This window comes from Mesocricetus auratus, unplaced genomic scaffold, assembly GCF_017639785.1.
Source record: "Mesocricetus auratus isolate SY011 unplaced genomic scaffold, BCM_Maur_2.0 Super-Scaffold_100021, whole genome shotgun sequence".
Taxonomy (NCBI): domain Eukaryota; kingdom Metazoa; phylum Chordata; class Mammalia; order Rodentia; family Cricetidae; genus Mesocricetus; species Mesocricetus auratus.
The window spans coordinates 14,746,376-14,759,716 of NW_024429202.1; the positions used below are offsets into that span (position 1 = coordinate 14,746,376).

The following is a 13,341-nucleotide window of genomic DNA, read 5'->3' on the forward strand; positions in this document are numbered from 1 at the left end:
AAAAACAAATTATATTTTCAGGAAAATGAATGGAACAAGGAATTATTATGATAAATGCAATAAAACTGACCTAGGACAAACAATACAAGATTTATCACACATCAGAATCTAAATTTAAACCTATGTGTGCAGTTGCAAAGTGTGTGTGTGTGTGTGTATGTACATCTGTCTTTTATAAAACTAGAAAGTGAACCATAAAATCAAAGATAAAAATCATAACAGTGAGAGAAAAAAGGAAGGTAATGAAATACTTGTGACATGAAAACCAAAGGGGTGGATGGCGCTTTGATACTGGTTTCCATAGGACCATATACGTTAATGATTGATTCTCAATTGTTGGAATCCTTTGGGAAGGGTTAGGAGGTGTGGCCTTGCTGGAGGAGATGTGTCACTGGGGATGGGCTTTGAGGTTTCAAAAGCCCAGGTCTTCTTGGATATATGTCTGTGCTTCATGCTTAGGGTATAATCACTCAGCTACTACTCTGGTACCATGACTTCTTGCCTGCTGCCATTATTCCTGCCATGATGGTCACAGACTCTAACCCTCTCATACCATATGTCCCAAATAAATTCTCTCTTCTATAAGCTGCTTTGCTCATGGTATCTAATTACTGCAATAGAAAACTAACTAAGAAAGGGTGGATATTTGAAGTAAGAAAGGGACGAGTACCGGGGTGGGCTGGTGTCAGGTTTGAGGGTGGGCATGGGGCCGTGAATAAAAGCAAAGCATAAGTACATACATATATGGAAATATCATAATAAACCATTACATTGTATGCTAACTTAAAAATAATTTTAAATAGGAAAAGGATACGAAATGAAGAAGTAGTAAAGAATGATTGAGGAAGGGAGGGGAGAAAAGAAAGGAAGGAAGGAGGGAGGCAGAGAGGGAGGGGGATGAAGGAAGGAAGGGAAGGAGGAAGGAAGGAACAGAGAGAGGGGAGAGGAAAGGAAGGGACCTGATAGTCAACTAACGGGATAAAATAGGTAAAAAAGAAAACGTGATGTTTGACAGGGTCCTAAACACCCTGGGAATAGCAGGTCTGTGGAGCAAAGCCATTATCCGCACAGTCACGCTGAGTTTGAGACAGATGTGAAAGACACAAGTGGAAATAGTGAGAGTTACTGAGTAGAAATATAAGCAACCCACAGATACCAGTCACAGATCTTTCATTTGAAATTTTCTAGTGGCCACTTACATTTAAACAGTGAAAAGGAGCACTGAAAGTAATTGTAACCATAGAGCAACTCAATATATCCTAAATAGCATCATTTCAACTTCACCAGTACTAGCAAGTTGTTGAAGCTTGTCACATTATCTTTTCATAATATCATAGAACTATGGTGTATAATTTATCCTTAGAGCACATCTCAGTTTATACTAGCCATTACCCAAACATTCAGTACCCACATGTGCCTAGTGGCTAACATATAAGTCTATGCAGATTGAGATGAGGTAGAGTAGTTAAACTAGAAGAATCATTTCACCGACTGTGAAAATAACCTAGGTGACTTGGGAAGCCTGTATGTTTGAAGGAAAAAGAAGGTTCACAGATCCTCCAAAGACATCAGCGTTTAAAGGCCAAAGAAAGGGGGTGGTGGATGACTTCGAAGAAATGGTATTTTTCAGACACAACACAGCAGATGTACACATGAACTCACACAGCATGAATAAGATCTGTGTAAGTTCAAGCCAGACACGATGCCATCATGGAAGAGAGAAGGAGGACATCAATCCCACTAGCTGAGGAGCTATTGGCCGTTGATTAATGCTGGGCAAAGGAAAGCCGGATTTCTTCAATGGAATGAGACCTGGCATATCAATAACACTCTAAGAAAGGCCCCATCCCCAGAAGTAGGTCAGCACAAACTGGACTCCATAGGGGACAAGGAAGATTTTGAAGAAGTTGCGAGAGGGGGCTGAAAATGATCAAAATAGATTGTATGACTTGCTCAAAGAATTAATAAAAAACATTTAAAATGAAGATCTGAAAGCATACATGAACACACACACACGTGATTGACAGCATTATACTTATTCTATGTGATTATACATAAAAGCAAAAGAAATTAGTTATGTAAATCTGGAGACAGGAATACAAACAGGGCATGGGTGCCAAGATACCTCAGTGGTTAAACATGACTGCCACCAAGCCTGATAATCTAAGTCCAATTCCAGGAACTTACATGGTAGGACATTCTCTTCTGACCTTCTTACACGTACCATGGCATGCACACATGTACTCCTCCACACACAATAAATAATAAATAAAATATATTTATAAAATTTTAAAGATAACTCCCACAACTCTGTGGACCCTTTCATCACTAGGAGACCATGGGGTGGGGGGAATGTTTATAGACATGGCCACCTAAGATAAAGTCCTGAATTATCATCATCATCCTGGGGCTCTTGGAAGAATGCTGCTGGAAGCAGGCTCTTGGGAATAAACACTTTCCATGATACCAGCAACATAGGTAGCACCATGAAGATGAAACCCATTGTCATGTAACACATGATGAATTTCTCTGCCTTGTACAGGGCAGTCATTTGTTCTTCACTTGGACATTGAGTATTATGATCAACTTGAAATATTCACTTGTGTCTGTCAATCAAACTGCTGGTGTTGAGTCAGAGAGTCTAGGAATGGGCTCCAGTTGGGTACATGTAAGAGAGTGAGTGACAGGGTCCTAAGATCATTCACATTAAACAAAGAACTTATGTATAGTGAAAAGGAGCCAGAGATGCAGAAAAGAAGTCAGTCCAAGTATTGGATTTGAGGAGAGAGGAGCTTTGTTTGTGCAGCTATATAGCACCTCACTCCCTGCCCTCTGGGGACCGCTTGCTGAGAGAAGGGGGTACCAGTTGAAAGTAAAGACAGCAGCGCTTGCCCCAGGGTAAATAGCACAACAAATTAATCCTTTCTCCATGAAACACAACAAACTTTGTATCTAAGCTGAATTCAAATTGCTCATTAGCACTGACATGTTCCTAATGAGGTTATAATGCTCTGGGACAAAGATCAAGCCATTGAGCACAAAACGGGAGGTGTAGGAACATGGAGTGTATAATTAGATGGACCTGGGAGCAGGGCTGCCCAAACGTTCCCTCGCATCACCTGGGCTTTCTCACTCAGGATGTCTGAGGTCTGAGGTCCGGATTGAAGGTCTGCATTTCAAGAGAGTCCCATTGCAACTGTGTGCTAGCCCATAGACTGCTTTGAACCGCCAGGCCTCACAGCTCATGTAATTCAACAGCATTCTTCTAGTGAGGGCACAAGGGCCAAACCACTATATTGAGGTGTCCCTAGGCCTCATTTGTGACAGCTGAGCATTTATGCTTAGACCTGTGAGTTCACTTGAAATTTTAAAATAGAAGTCTGGGTAGAAGAGCAAGGACTCTTCTTGGATTTTGTGGTACTAAAAGGGTTTCCAGGGCATGGGGTTTTGTAGTTTAAAACTGGGGAGGAGATGCATTAAAGCAAAACTATTTCACCCTACCAGGAGTCTTTGGGTCTACTAAAAAATAGCATTAAGGCTATCATGAGACCCAGACTAGGATGATCATGACCTGTTTCTGCAGCAAAAGGCTGTACAGCCCTAGCCCTGGAGAGCTCCAAGGTCAGATACTGGGACAAGGTTGAAGTTCAGCAGATCCTTCACCACCACAATGGCCAGCACCCCCCCCACACACACACACAAAAGAGACCATCTCAGCAAACCTTAAAGAAAGTCATTTTAGGAGTTTGACAATTACCTACAGAAAAATATCATACAAGTACATGCTGTTTCTCATCACTACACAAATCTTTAATCATCATGGAGGGAAAAATCATATAAGGAAAGGCTAACTTTCCTAGATTCCCCAAACAGTCCTTAAATCCAGGTGTTGTTAAAGCATGATGATGATAATGAAAATCAGGCTACATTCCTGGGAATGAAGAAAAAAGTTATTCTCAGCACAAGCAATGAAAATAATTCCCTCTGTCACTTTTATGTCACTCACTGGGACTCGGTGCCCTTTCACAGCAGAGAAAGTAATAGATATGTTGGAAAGCAGAAAGAGAAAATATTTGCACTTTTCAAAGAAAACTCCATTTTCAAACCTTCCAAAAGAGGAAGAGAAGACACACTTCTCTAAAGCACTCAGTATGCAGCTAGTGCAGCCCTGCTCTCCGCCATTCTCCCCCTCTAGAGTACACTGGTTCAAATAAGTTGCCAGTGTGGTCTGACGGAATTACTCGGCTTAATATTCATGGAGTTGGGACACTTAAAGGGAGGAAATAAGTGTGGCTAAATATATACAATGCATTTGAAATAGGTAAAAGGGAGAGCCCCAGACACTCGCAATCATTACCTGGAAATTAAAGAGGGCAGAAGCAATCCTATTATGCATTATAAACAGCCCCGCTGCTGACTTAATGGTAGCTTGAGTAGCATAGCCAAGGAGTCCTTGCTCCAATATTAATAGGAAAGGTATTGTACGAATCCAATAGTTCATGAAATTAACAAGGAAAATGAACTAGAGTGAAGCAACCTAGCACGTAAGAGAAGGCATCAGCAATTGCTCCCCTGAAGCACACTGAACACTTAAAAAGAGCTTGGGGAAAGGGGAAAGTGCATGTTTATAAATGAGGACAGCGTTATTGGACTTTTCATTTAAATACATTTAAAACATGTTGTCAGGCATGAGTCTTTTAAAGAAGCCGTTGACTCTGTCAATAAGTGGTCATGGGCAATGACATCTCATCCAAAGATATTGACACCTGCCCTTTGAGCCAGTCGAAACCACCATAACTTTGGGATTTTACAGTGGTCACCATTAGTCCCACTTCACTTTTAAAGAAATAAATACTTCAGCTCATCAGAAAACAATTTCCATTCTATAAGCTTAGATCTAACTGAGTGGTATGTGCATGCCCATTAACAAGCTAAGAAGTACAGTCAATGCTACTTACAAACCAATAGACATACGATGAAAGAGAACACCTTCCCCACAGATACTGCCCGGGACAATATGGCTGAAGCTTGTGTTAGCCAAACATGTATCTGAGAGGGTTTCCACAGAAGGAAGAATGTGGCTTCCTTTTTTCCCAGACAGGGACCCATCCAAGTCTTCCAAAATGGCTGCATGAGGAAATGGAAATGCTACTAAATTCGTAGAGTTTTCAAACTTTAACTCCCTGGTCTTCACAGTAAATCCACCTACAAATTAGAAGACAGACTGTTAAACATGGCTGTTATCACAAAACTAAATTCACAAGATCCCTTTCAGTATTTTATCTATAATGTTCTATTTCATAATTCATTCAGTCATCCACAAAAGAAAAAAAGAACACAAACATTCCCTTCCGTTGGGATACATGTTCAAAGAACAGCATAATCAGCCACCTTTTAGTTTATTCTGTAAGGCATTGATTATGTTCCAGGCATTATTTTACTCTTCAAGAGATAGTTGGCATTATTTTGAGTTATTATGGGCTGTCACATGATGGTGCTAATGGCCACTAGGGAGAATAGCAAAGAGATGCTGTTAAATTTCCTACAATGGATATAATTTTCTAGATAACCAAACAATAGCTCCAAATACCATACCATGTGGGAGAGCTCTTCTATTAAGAAACAGAAACAACAGGCCTTAGTTCCCTAAAACTAAAGGTGTTACACTCTGGCCTCTCAATCTTTTGGCTTCCATTCCTCTATCATAAGCCTAACCTCATCAATACCTCAAACGGTGAGGTTTATGCTTTAATTTTCATTATGCTTACTTTCAATACCAACATTCTATTAGCCATTAGTAGTATTAGGAACGCACTTTGTAAATATTATCTCAGACCACACCTCTCAGCACGTTCTCTAATGTCACTACCATCGTCAGCCCACCTACCTGGGAACATGTTTGTATCACACATCCCTATCACTGAAGAACAGTATACAACATTCAGCACATACATTTCATACTGTTGTGTCATGCACATTATAAACTACAGAAAATAAAAAAACAAATGAGAACTCGATCTCAAAGGTTTAGCATTTTTCACTCTGCTAATCAATGGATTATAGGCAGCGAAGCAAGTCCTGTGTGAAAGACTTGTTAATTCCATGTTCTGTAATGCATAAAACTTACTAACAGCCTCACCTCCACAATTGTACTATGTTGGACATTTGTTTCATTTCCCAAGGAAAACCTGATGTGTAAAAATCTCTAAGATTTTGCCTGTGTTATTTGTAATACCTAGAAATCATCCTTTTCTGTTGTAGTTTTCTATTTACCCTTTGACACACAGGAGAGTCACCTCTCCAAGGTACACCCATCTCTGGTCCTTCATTGAGTGTGTTCCCTTCAACAAGACTGCTCTCATCATCCTTTGGAAATCATGTTCTCAGATGCTTTTGAAGAAGTGAATGTTTTTCCTGATTGCACCCTCTACATCCTTATGTAGATCCTGAGTTAGACAATTTTTAAACAAATGAAAAGCTTATTCACCCAACATCATCCAGTGACAAGAGATTCTTTCCTCAGCGTCTGATGAATGATATGAAATCATCAGGGAGTTGAAGAACTGTGAACTGAAGTGTTTGCCATGGGGCATTTTAATGTTCCAATGACTGTCTCACAATCTTAAACTAAAATTCCCCAATCTTTGGCTCTGCTTACATAAGGGTAAAATAGTAAGGTGGAGACTTACTGATTATTCATTTAATTAAAAAAAACAAACAATTATCTAAATTGGTGATTCAAACCACAAGAGCGTATTTACTTGAATTGCTTGGTTTGGCTGTTTACAATGATCAGATCCACTAAATTGTTCTCTGCCTCTTTTCACCTTGGCTGTGAGTCCTCCAAGGAGTTGCTTCTCACAGCCCTGTGTGGCAGTTAACAAGTCCTCAAGAACTACCCTTGTTTTTTTTGTACACAAAATAGCCCAAGTTGTTGAAAACATTAAGTACTCTGTCTCCGATCTATCAGCAGTGGTGTGTGCAGGTCCGTTTATGCCTATGTGTCCATCATCCATCTAATTTCATTTATTCATCTTACTAATGAACTTCTCAGCCTCTCTTCCATGTGTCAATTTAAACACAAGCACTAGCCAAGAGAGATGTCTTTACTTTGTGAAACTGAAAGTCCAGATGAGCCACGGAAACATAATGACAGAATGCCATTGTCATTGAGACATACGGTGAGAACTACAGACAACATGTGGGAAACACCTAGCCTCCTGAATTCCTATGTGGAACTTGAACAGTTTCTATTGATATAATCATACAAGTGGAAGAAATATTGACTCATCAAAGCCTCTGCCATTATTTGTCATACTCACCTGAGCACTGGTCTAATTTACCATCTGACCTGTCTGCTCAAACTTACCCTGTCCTTGGGAACAGCCAGAACAGGTTCTAATGGCCACACAGTTCAGATCAAAGTTAACAAAAGTTGTATTAGAAACCAGCAGTTCCCATCTTTTAGGAGTTTTAATCCCAGCTGACATACATAGACTTCCCTGTGTATTTTTTAAAAAAACAGAAAGAAAAACAAAAAAAACAAAGTAAGACTACCAGTCATATGAAATGTAGTTGTAATGCATAAGCAAAATAATTAAAACAAGAAAATTGCAAGCTAGATACTAAAATTATTGAAACTGCAAAACACCTACTATTAATATTTATGAAAAATGACATATCCATGAAACAGAGAGAAACTGTAAATCTCAAAAATGAAAATGCAGAAATTGATATCAAAGAAAAAACTAAGGCATATCTCTAAAGTGAAATGTATGCATAGTACATAGCCACATTGCAAAATTTTTGACATCATATAAAGTAGGGAAGTGCAAATAATATACAATATATCTATTTAGAATTTTAGAATTTTTTAAATGTCAGTATCAAGCACATATGAAGATGGGGAGCTACTAAAGCCCACATATTATTCATGGAATACACAATGGGATAGCTACAGTGGAAACCACTATGGCAGCTTCTCATCATGCCTCATATGAAACAGTCACTCAATTGTTAGGTAATTATCTTATAAAATGAAAAGGGTCAGTTACACAAAAATATTACATAAATGGTTATACCACTGATTATTATCACCAGGCCTGGAAAATAATTCAAATGGTTTTTAACAAATGAATGAACAAAAGAAGAACATTACATTGGTGCAGTGGTACATAATTCATTAATAAGGAATACAACACTAATAAACATAACAAGTTAAATGAATCCCCGAACCCATTTGGGAATGAAAGAAGCCAATCCCAAAATGTTGCATGCCATATGATCCCACTTAAGTAATTATTGAGTAAGAAACCATCCCAACAGAGACTAGATTGGTGATGGTTCAGAATTAGTAGTCAGCAGAGGATGTGGTTAGAGAGATGAAGCCTGGGGGAGCTGAGATTGAGACAAGTCTTCTGTATATTGATTGTGGTCACCACAAACTTATACATGTGTTGAAATGCAGAAAGACACACAGAAAAGGTTAGCTTCTCTAAAGATGATACAGAAAAAAATCTTTTTAAATATCTATAATGAAACATAACTCTTTCTACATTTTCCTACAAAAACCTCTTCAGCAAAGCCCACTTAACTAAGCTGTTGGCTCTGCATTGCCCCATTATTAAAAATAGTTGCACAATCGAGAACTATTGAAGTTGTTTTTCAAAAATCCCCAATAGGAAAAATGATAACAAATATAAAGAAACAAGAGAAATAAATAAAATCTCAGTGAGGTAACCTTAGTATATAAATCAAAGAAAAATGAAAGCATCATTAATAAGATTCTATTCTTACTCAAGTAAGAGTTGGAAACATCACAAGTATACAAACAGAGAGTAGAAAACCTGAAAGGGATGAGGGGCAAGCATACAGTCTTCAGACAGGAGTGGCTGTCCACTGGTTCCTGGATGTATCACATTGCCTGCACATGGTAAGTATCATCCCATTCTGGACATTGACAGTATAGGACTAGCAAGCTGGTGATTGAGCAAGCCTTGGGGTTTCATTCAGAATCTGGGATGAAGGACTCTTAAAGAAATGAGAGTGTGAAAAGAGAGGACAATGGGGATGCCAGGAAGATGAGAGCAGTATGAAAATGGGGTGTGGTAGCAGAAGATGGATAATGCAGAGGCCAGTGGGGGAGACAGATGAGTAAATACAAAGTGTATTGATACATTTACAATAATGTTATGATGAAACCCTACTTTGTACCTTACCTTAAACAGTTAATTTATCAAGGAAAATGTCTGGTGGGGGAAATATCTGAATGGACAGTCAAAGTGAATGATCTGGTACCAGATTCAAGACTACTGCAGAGCAGCATGAATTACACATGCTGGAAGTTTCCAGAGCTTCCAATAAGAGGAGACACTTCTGCAGAGCACTACACTTCACTACTGAAATGGCTCTGGGGAAATACACTTTAAAGCTGAATTTTTCCTCCACACAAGGCGTGAGTTGAAGGAAGGCGTGAGTTGAATTACATGAGCTCTGAGTATAAGTTTTAAGGATCCAAGAGTCTACACAGATTTTTTCAGCAATGAGAAAAAGAAGGTAGAAAACGGTTAGAAACTGTCAAATACCAACAATTCCTGTTGTGAACTCAATAAACAGAATTTGATCATGAGAAAATATTTGGTACAGTCATAAAACGGAGTAATACACAATGACTGGAATAAATTACTACAGCACAAGAAGACACAGACAAAGCTCATGGACATATTATTGTGCCAAAGAAACCCAGGAACAATAGGGTTATGTGCTCTGTGACTGTGTTATATCAAATAATGAGAAGAAAAAAATCAATTCATATCACTAGGAATCTGAATCATGGTTCCCCTTTAGCTGCAGATACTTGGGTTTAAATCTGGGACTAAAAAGGGAGCATTGCAAGGGAAATAGGTAGTGTTTCTTATCTGGGTGGTACACAGTTGAGAAAAACACACTGTAATTGGTCATTTGTTACATACATACATATACACATACATGTGTGTCTGTATGCATAAATATAAGTGCAACTTGCTGTGTCTCTTTTTTTTTCTTTGCTCTTTGTGTGTTTTTTGTTTCAGGGCTGACTTCTACATATTAGATATCTATTTACAGGATTCACCGCTGGGAGAGGCTAATTCTCCCTCCTCTAGCTGTCATTAGTTGCCTATAGTACTTTGTCCAGGGAAAAGAGACTATCAATGTAAGAATTGGAGGGTGTGTGGAAGGGGTTGGAGAAGAAAGGGGGAAGTGGGAAGATGATGTAATTCTACTTTAATTAAAAATGTTCTTACAAAACACATTGTGTGCTTTTCTCTGTCAATATTTCCATATAACATTTACTTTCAGAGGTAAAACCAATAGAAAGTAAAAGAAGCAGAGGATGAAAGGTAAACAAAGAGAGAAGGCAAACAAAGCCTCATGCCTAGTTGAGAAGCTTCTGGCCATTGATGCCTGCTGGGAGGGGGTAGGCATTTTTCTTCAGTAGTGTAGCAACTGGGAAGGTACCCATGTTCCAGTAGATGTTCCTACATCCTTGCACGCGTAGGTATCATTAAGTGGACTCAATGGATTAAAAAATAAAACATCACATGAAGTTAAGAGGGAATGGTGGGGTGGATCAAGGAGTTGGAGTGGACTTGATCAAAATACATTATATGCATGAATGAATATCTTGAGCATTAAGAAGAAAAAGAACAAAGTTTAAAAAATTGAAGTCTAGAATTGCTGAGGTATAGTTTAACATCGTTAATGTAATTACAACATCATCACAACCAGCAGGCATGTTAAAAATTTAATCCCAATAGCTAGAATGTCAAAACATAATGAGTATGTGAGAAATGAGAAAAATATCTTTGAAAAGACGCAACACAGGACAATACAAATCAAGTCAGAAAAATTGGGGGAAAGGAAAACAAAAACAATGATTAAAACTGAAAGCACAAAATAAGACAGTAGAAAATGCAAATACGTGGAGACATCAGCAGGGATAGTAATTGAAACCATGAGAGAAAATGAGATTTCTCCCAGCGGGAGCAAGCATATTGAGAAAAGAGGGGCCCTGCCACAGAATTTAGAGAAACGAAAAAGATGAAAGGTCTAAACTGGGGTAGACAAATCCCCAATGAAAATGAGAAATAACCCCTCGAGAAAATGGAGGAAGAATGAAGCAGCTCCACCAGCACCTGATGAATATTTTACTTCACAAATGAATGAAGAACTTGGAAGTACAGAGAATTTTCTGATTAGCAGTGATCCAGGCTCAACTATTTTCACTGTACCATCTTATTCTCTTCTCCTCCTTTTCTCTGCTAAAGCACATGGAACATATTTTCATACGTACATTATACAACACCTACACACATAAATGTGTATTATGTAAGCATGTGTCTGATATAACTATGATACCATTACTACATCTGTAAAAGTGTCTTGCATCTTTAAACAGATACCAAAAAAATTATTTCCACTAGCAGCAAAAAAGACAGCCAGTCTGCAGACACTTGGAAACATAAGGAGAACAAAATTTAAATCCAATCTAGGATGTCTCTGTACATGAAACAGGGTGAAGATTTAACTGGATGTTGAGCAGGTAGCATCAAAAGCCGCCTAACAAAACTAAGATGTGGCATGCTAGTACCCAAATCCTTTCTTCCTGAAAATTAAAAGTATTCTATGTCCACAAACACGTAAGTGATACAATAGGTGTGACTACCAACACAAACATGCTTCATTTGCCCCTACTCACAAAAAGCATAAACAGTATCTATTGGAGAATATGATTGCCCTGTGATTGTATACTGTCAATCAAATGTGAGGGAAAAGGCCAATTTCTCTGAAAACCTTAATTCTACAAAGCCAGGCAAGATCGAGAGACGGGGGCAAAAATCTCATTCCACAGCCAGGTTGACATCCTCCTTGCATTTAATAGAATAATAAGAAAGATACCTGCCAAAAATGTGACTCTAAAATCAAGTTTAAAAATTCATTCATTAAAGATGGTCATTTTTCTTTTTGTGTTAATCACAGAATTTCTCAGACCCTTCACCATTGTTTGCAAGTTTATTTTATGGTGCATATTTAAGAATTTCAGGATCACAGTGCCTAGGTAGACAGTAAAATAGTGATTGTGATGGGTACAATTTTAAAACATCTGTCATCCCACACATTTATTTTTCTAAAGAGTAGCTAAGATTTATTTATTTAACAGAAATGGCCCAACTACATTAACTATAATCCTCATACTATATTGTACATCTCTAGATTTATTTTCAATTGTAGACCCAAAAGGGTTTATGGTAACAGCATAGGGTAAATGAAATTAACCAAAGTATGTCCTCTATAAGACACACGGTTAGGACAATATTTTCATAGAAAACACTTAACAGGAAATGACATACCTATTAATAAATATTTCCCACCAAAGCACTTCCCTTACATGATCAATAGTATTTGATCACAAGTCGGGAGAACAGCAAAGCTCTCCTATCTAGCACTTGGCACAAATCTGGAGCTTGTATTTGTAAAGTCAATGGATCTCTCCATTTTATCTTACCTGCTAATTCAGTCTGAACAATATTATCATCTAGGTAACAGCTGGATATAAAACTGAATGGATTTATTGTTTGCATGACTGACCATTATCTTGAATTCTCTAGAGCATAGTTCTTCAGGAGCTTTCATCAGTAAACTGTTGTCCTGCATTTGTTAAGAGTCTCAAAGGCCATCAACTAGACTGCATTGAGAGTAAATAACCTCAGGGATGTGATTATATTTTATTATCTCATGGTAAGTATCCTTTGGTCATAATTTACATCTTAACTTATGTCACTCTTCCACTAATTATGATGTCTAGTTAACATCAATTAAGAGACTAAAACATTAATTCACCAGGACGGTTACTCAGTTTGATGAGCATCTTGCTTTAGTATATAGTCTAAAGTCATTACTAGACTTAGGGTCTGTTGACCTTGCAGCATCCCCTCTGGAGACAAGGCAGGCTAGAGAGATAAGTCAGCAACCTTCTAGGGGTGGGAGAGGAAAAAGATGCTTCAAAAGGGTTAACTCCAAAGTTGTGAGCTAAATACACAAAATGTAACTCAATAAGAAAATAAATTAAATATTTTTTATTTTAATTTATCATGTATCTATGAAATAATCTCCCCTGTAAGTACAAGAATCAATTATCATATGAATTTCTACTGAATACATTTGGGAACAAACTAAAGAGAATACTTTTCCCATGGATCCCAAGAATTCTTCAAAACATCTTGTATCTACAAATTATTAACAGTGCTGTGATGGTTCATTGTTGTCAGTTTGACAGGATCTACTATCACATAGGAGACATGC

The 13,341-nt window shown here is 38.1% G+C and overlaps 1 protein-coding gene across 1 annotated transcript in view; it reads right to left on the minus strand.

Moving 5' to 3' along the window:
* The window catches only part of Pkhd1 (PKHD1 ciliary IPT domain containing fibrocystin/polyductin), a 424,327-nt gene that overhangs the window by 211,758 nt on the left and 199,228 nt on the right, over positions 1-13,341 (minus strand). The window contains exons 46-47 of the mRNA XM_005072284.4: positions 7,370-7,502; positions 4,959-5,205 (exon numbers count right to left, since the gene is read on the minus strand). Coding sequence (XP_005072341.1) covers positions 4,959-5,205; positions 7,370-7,502 — 380 coding nt within the window. The remainder of the gene's footprint in view (positions 1-4,958; positions 5,206-7,369; positions 7,503-13,341) is intronic.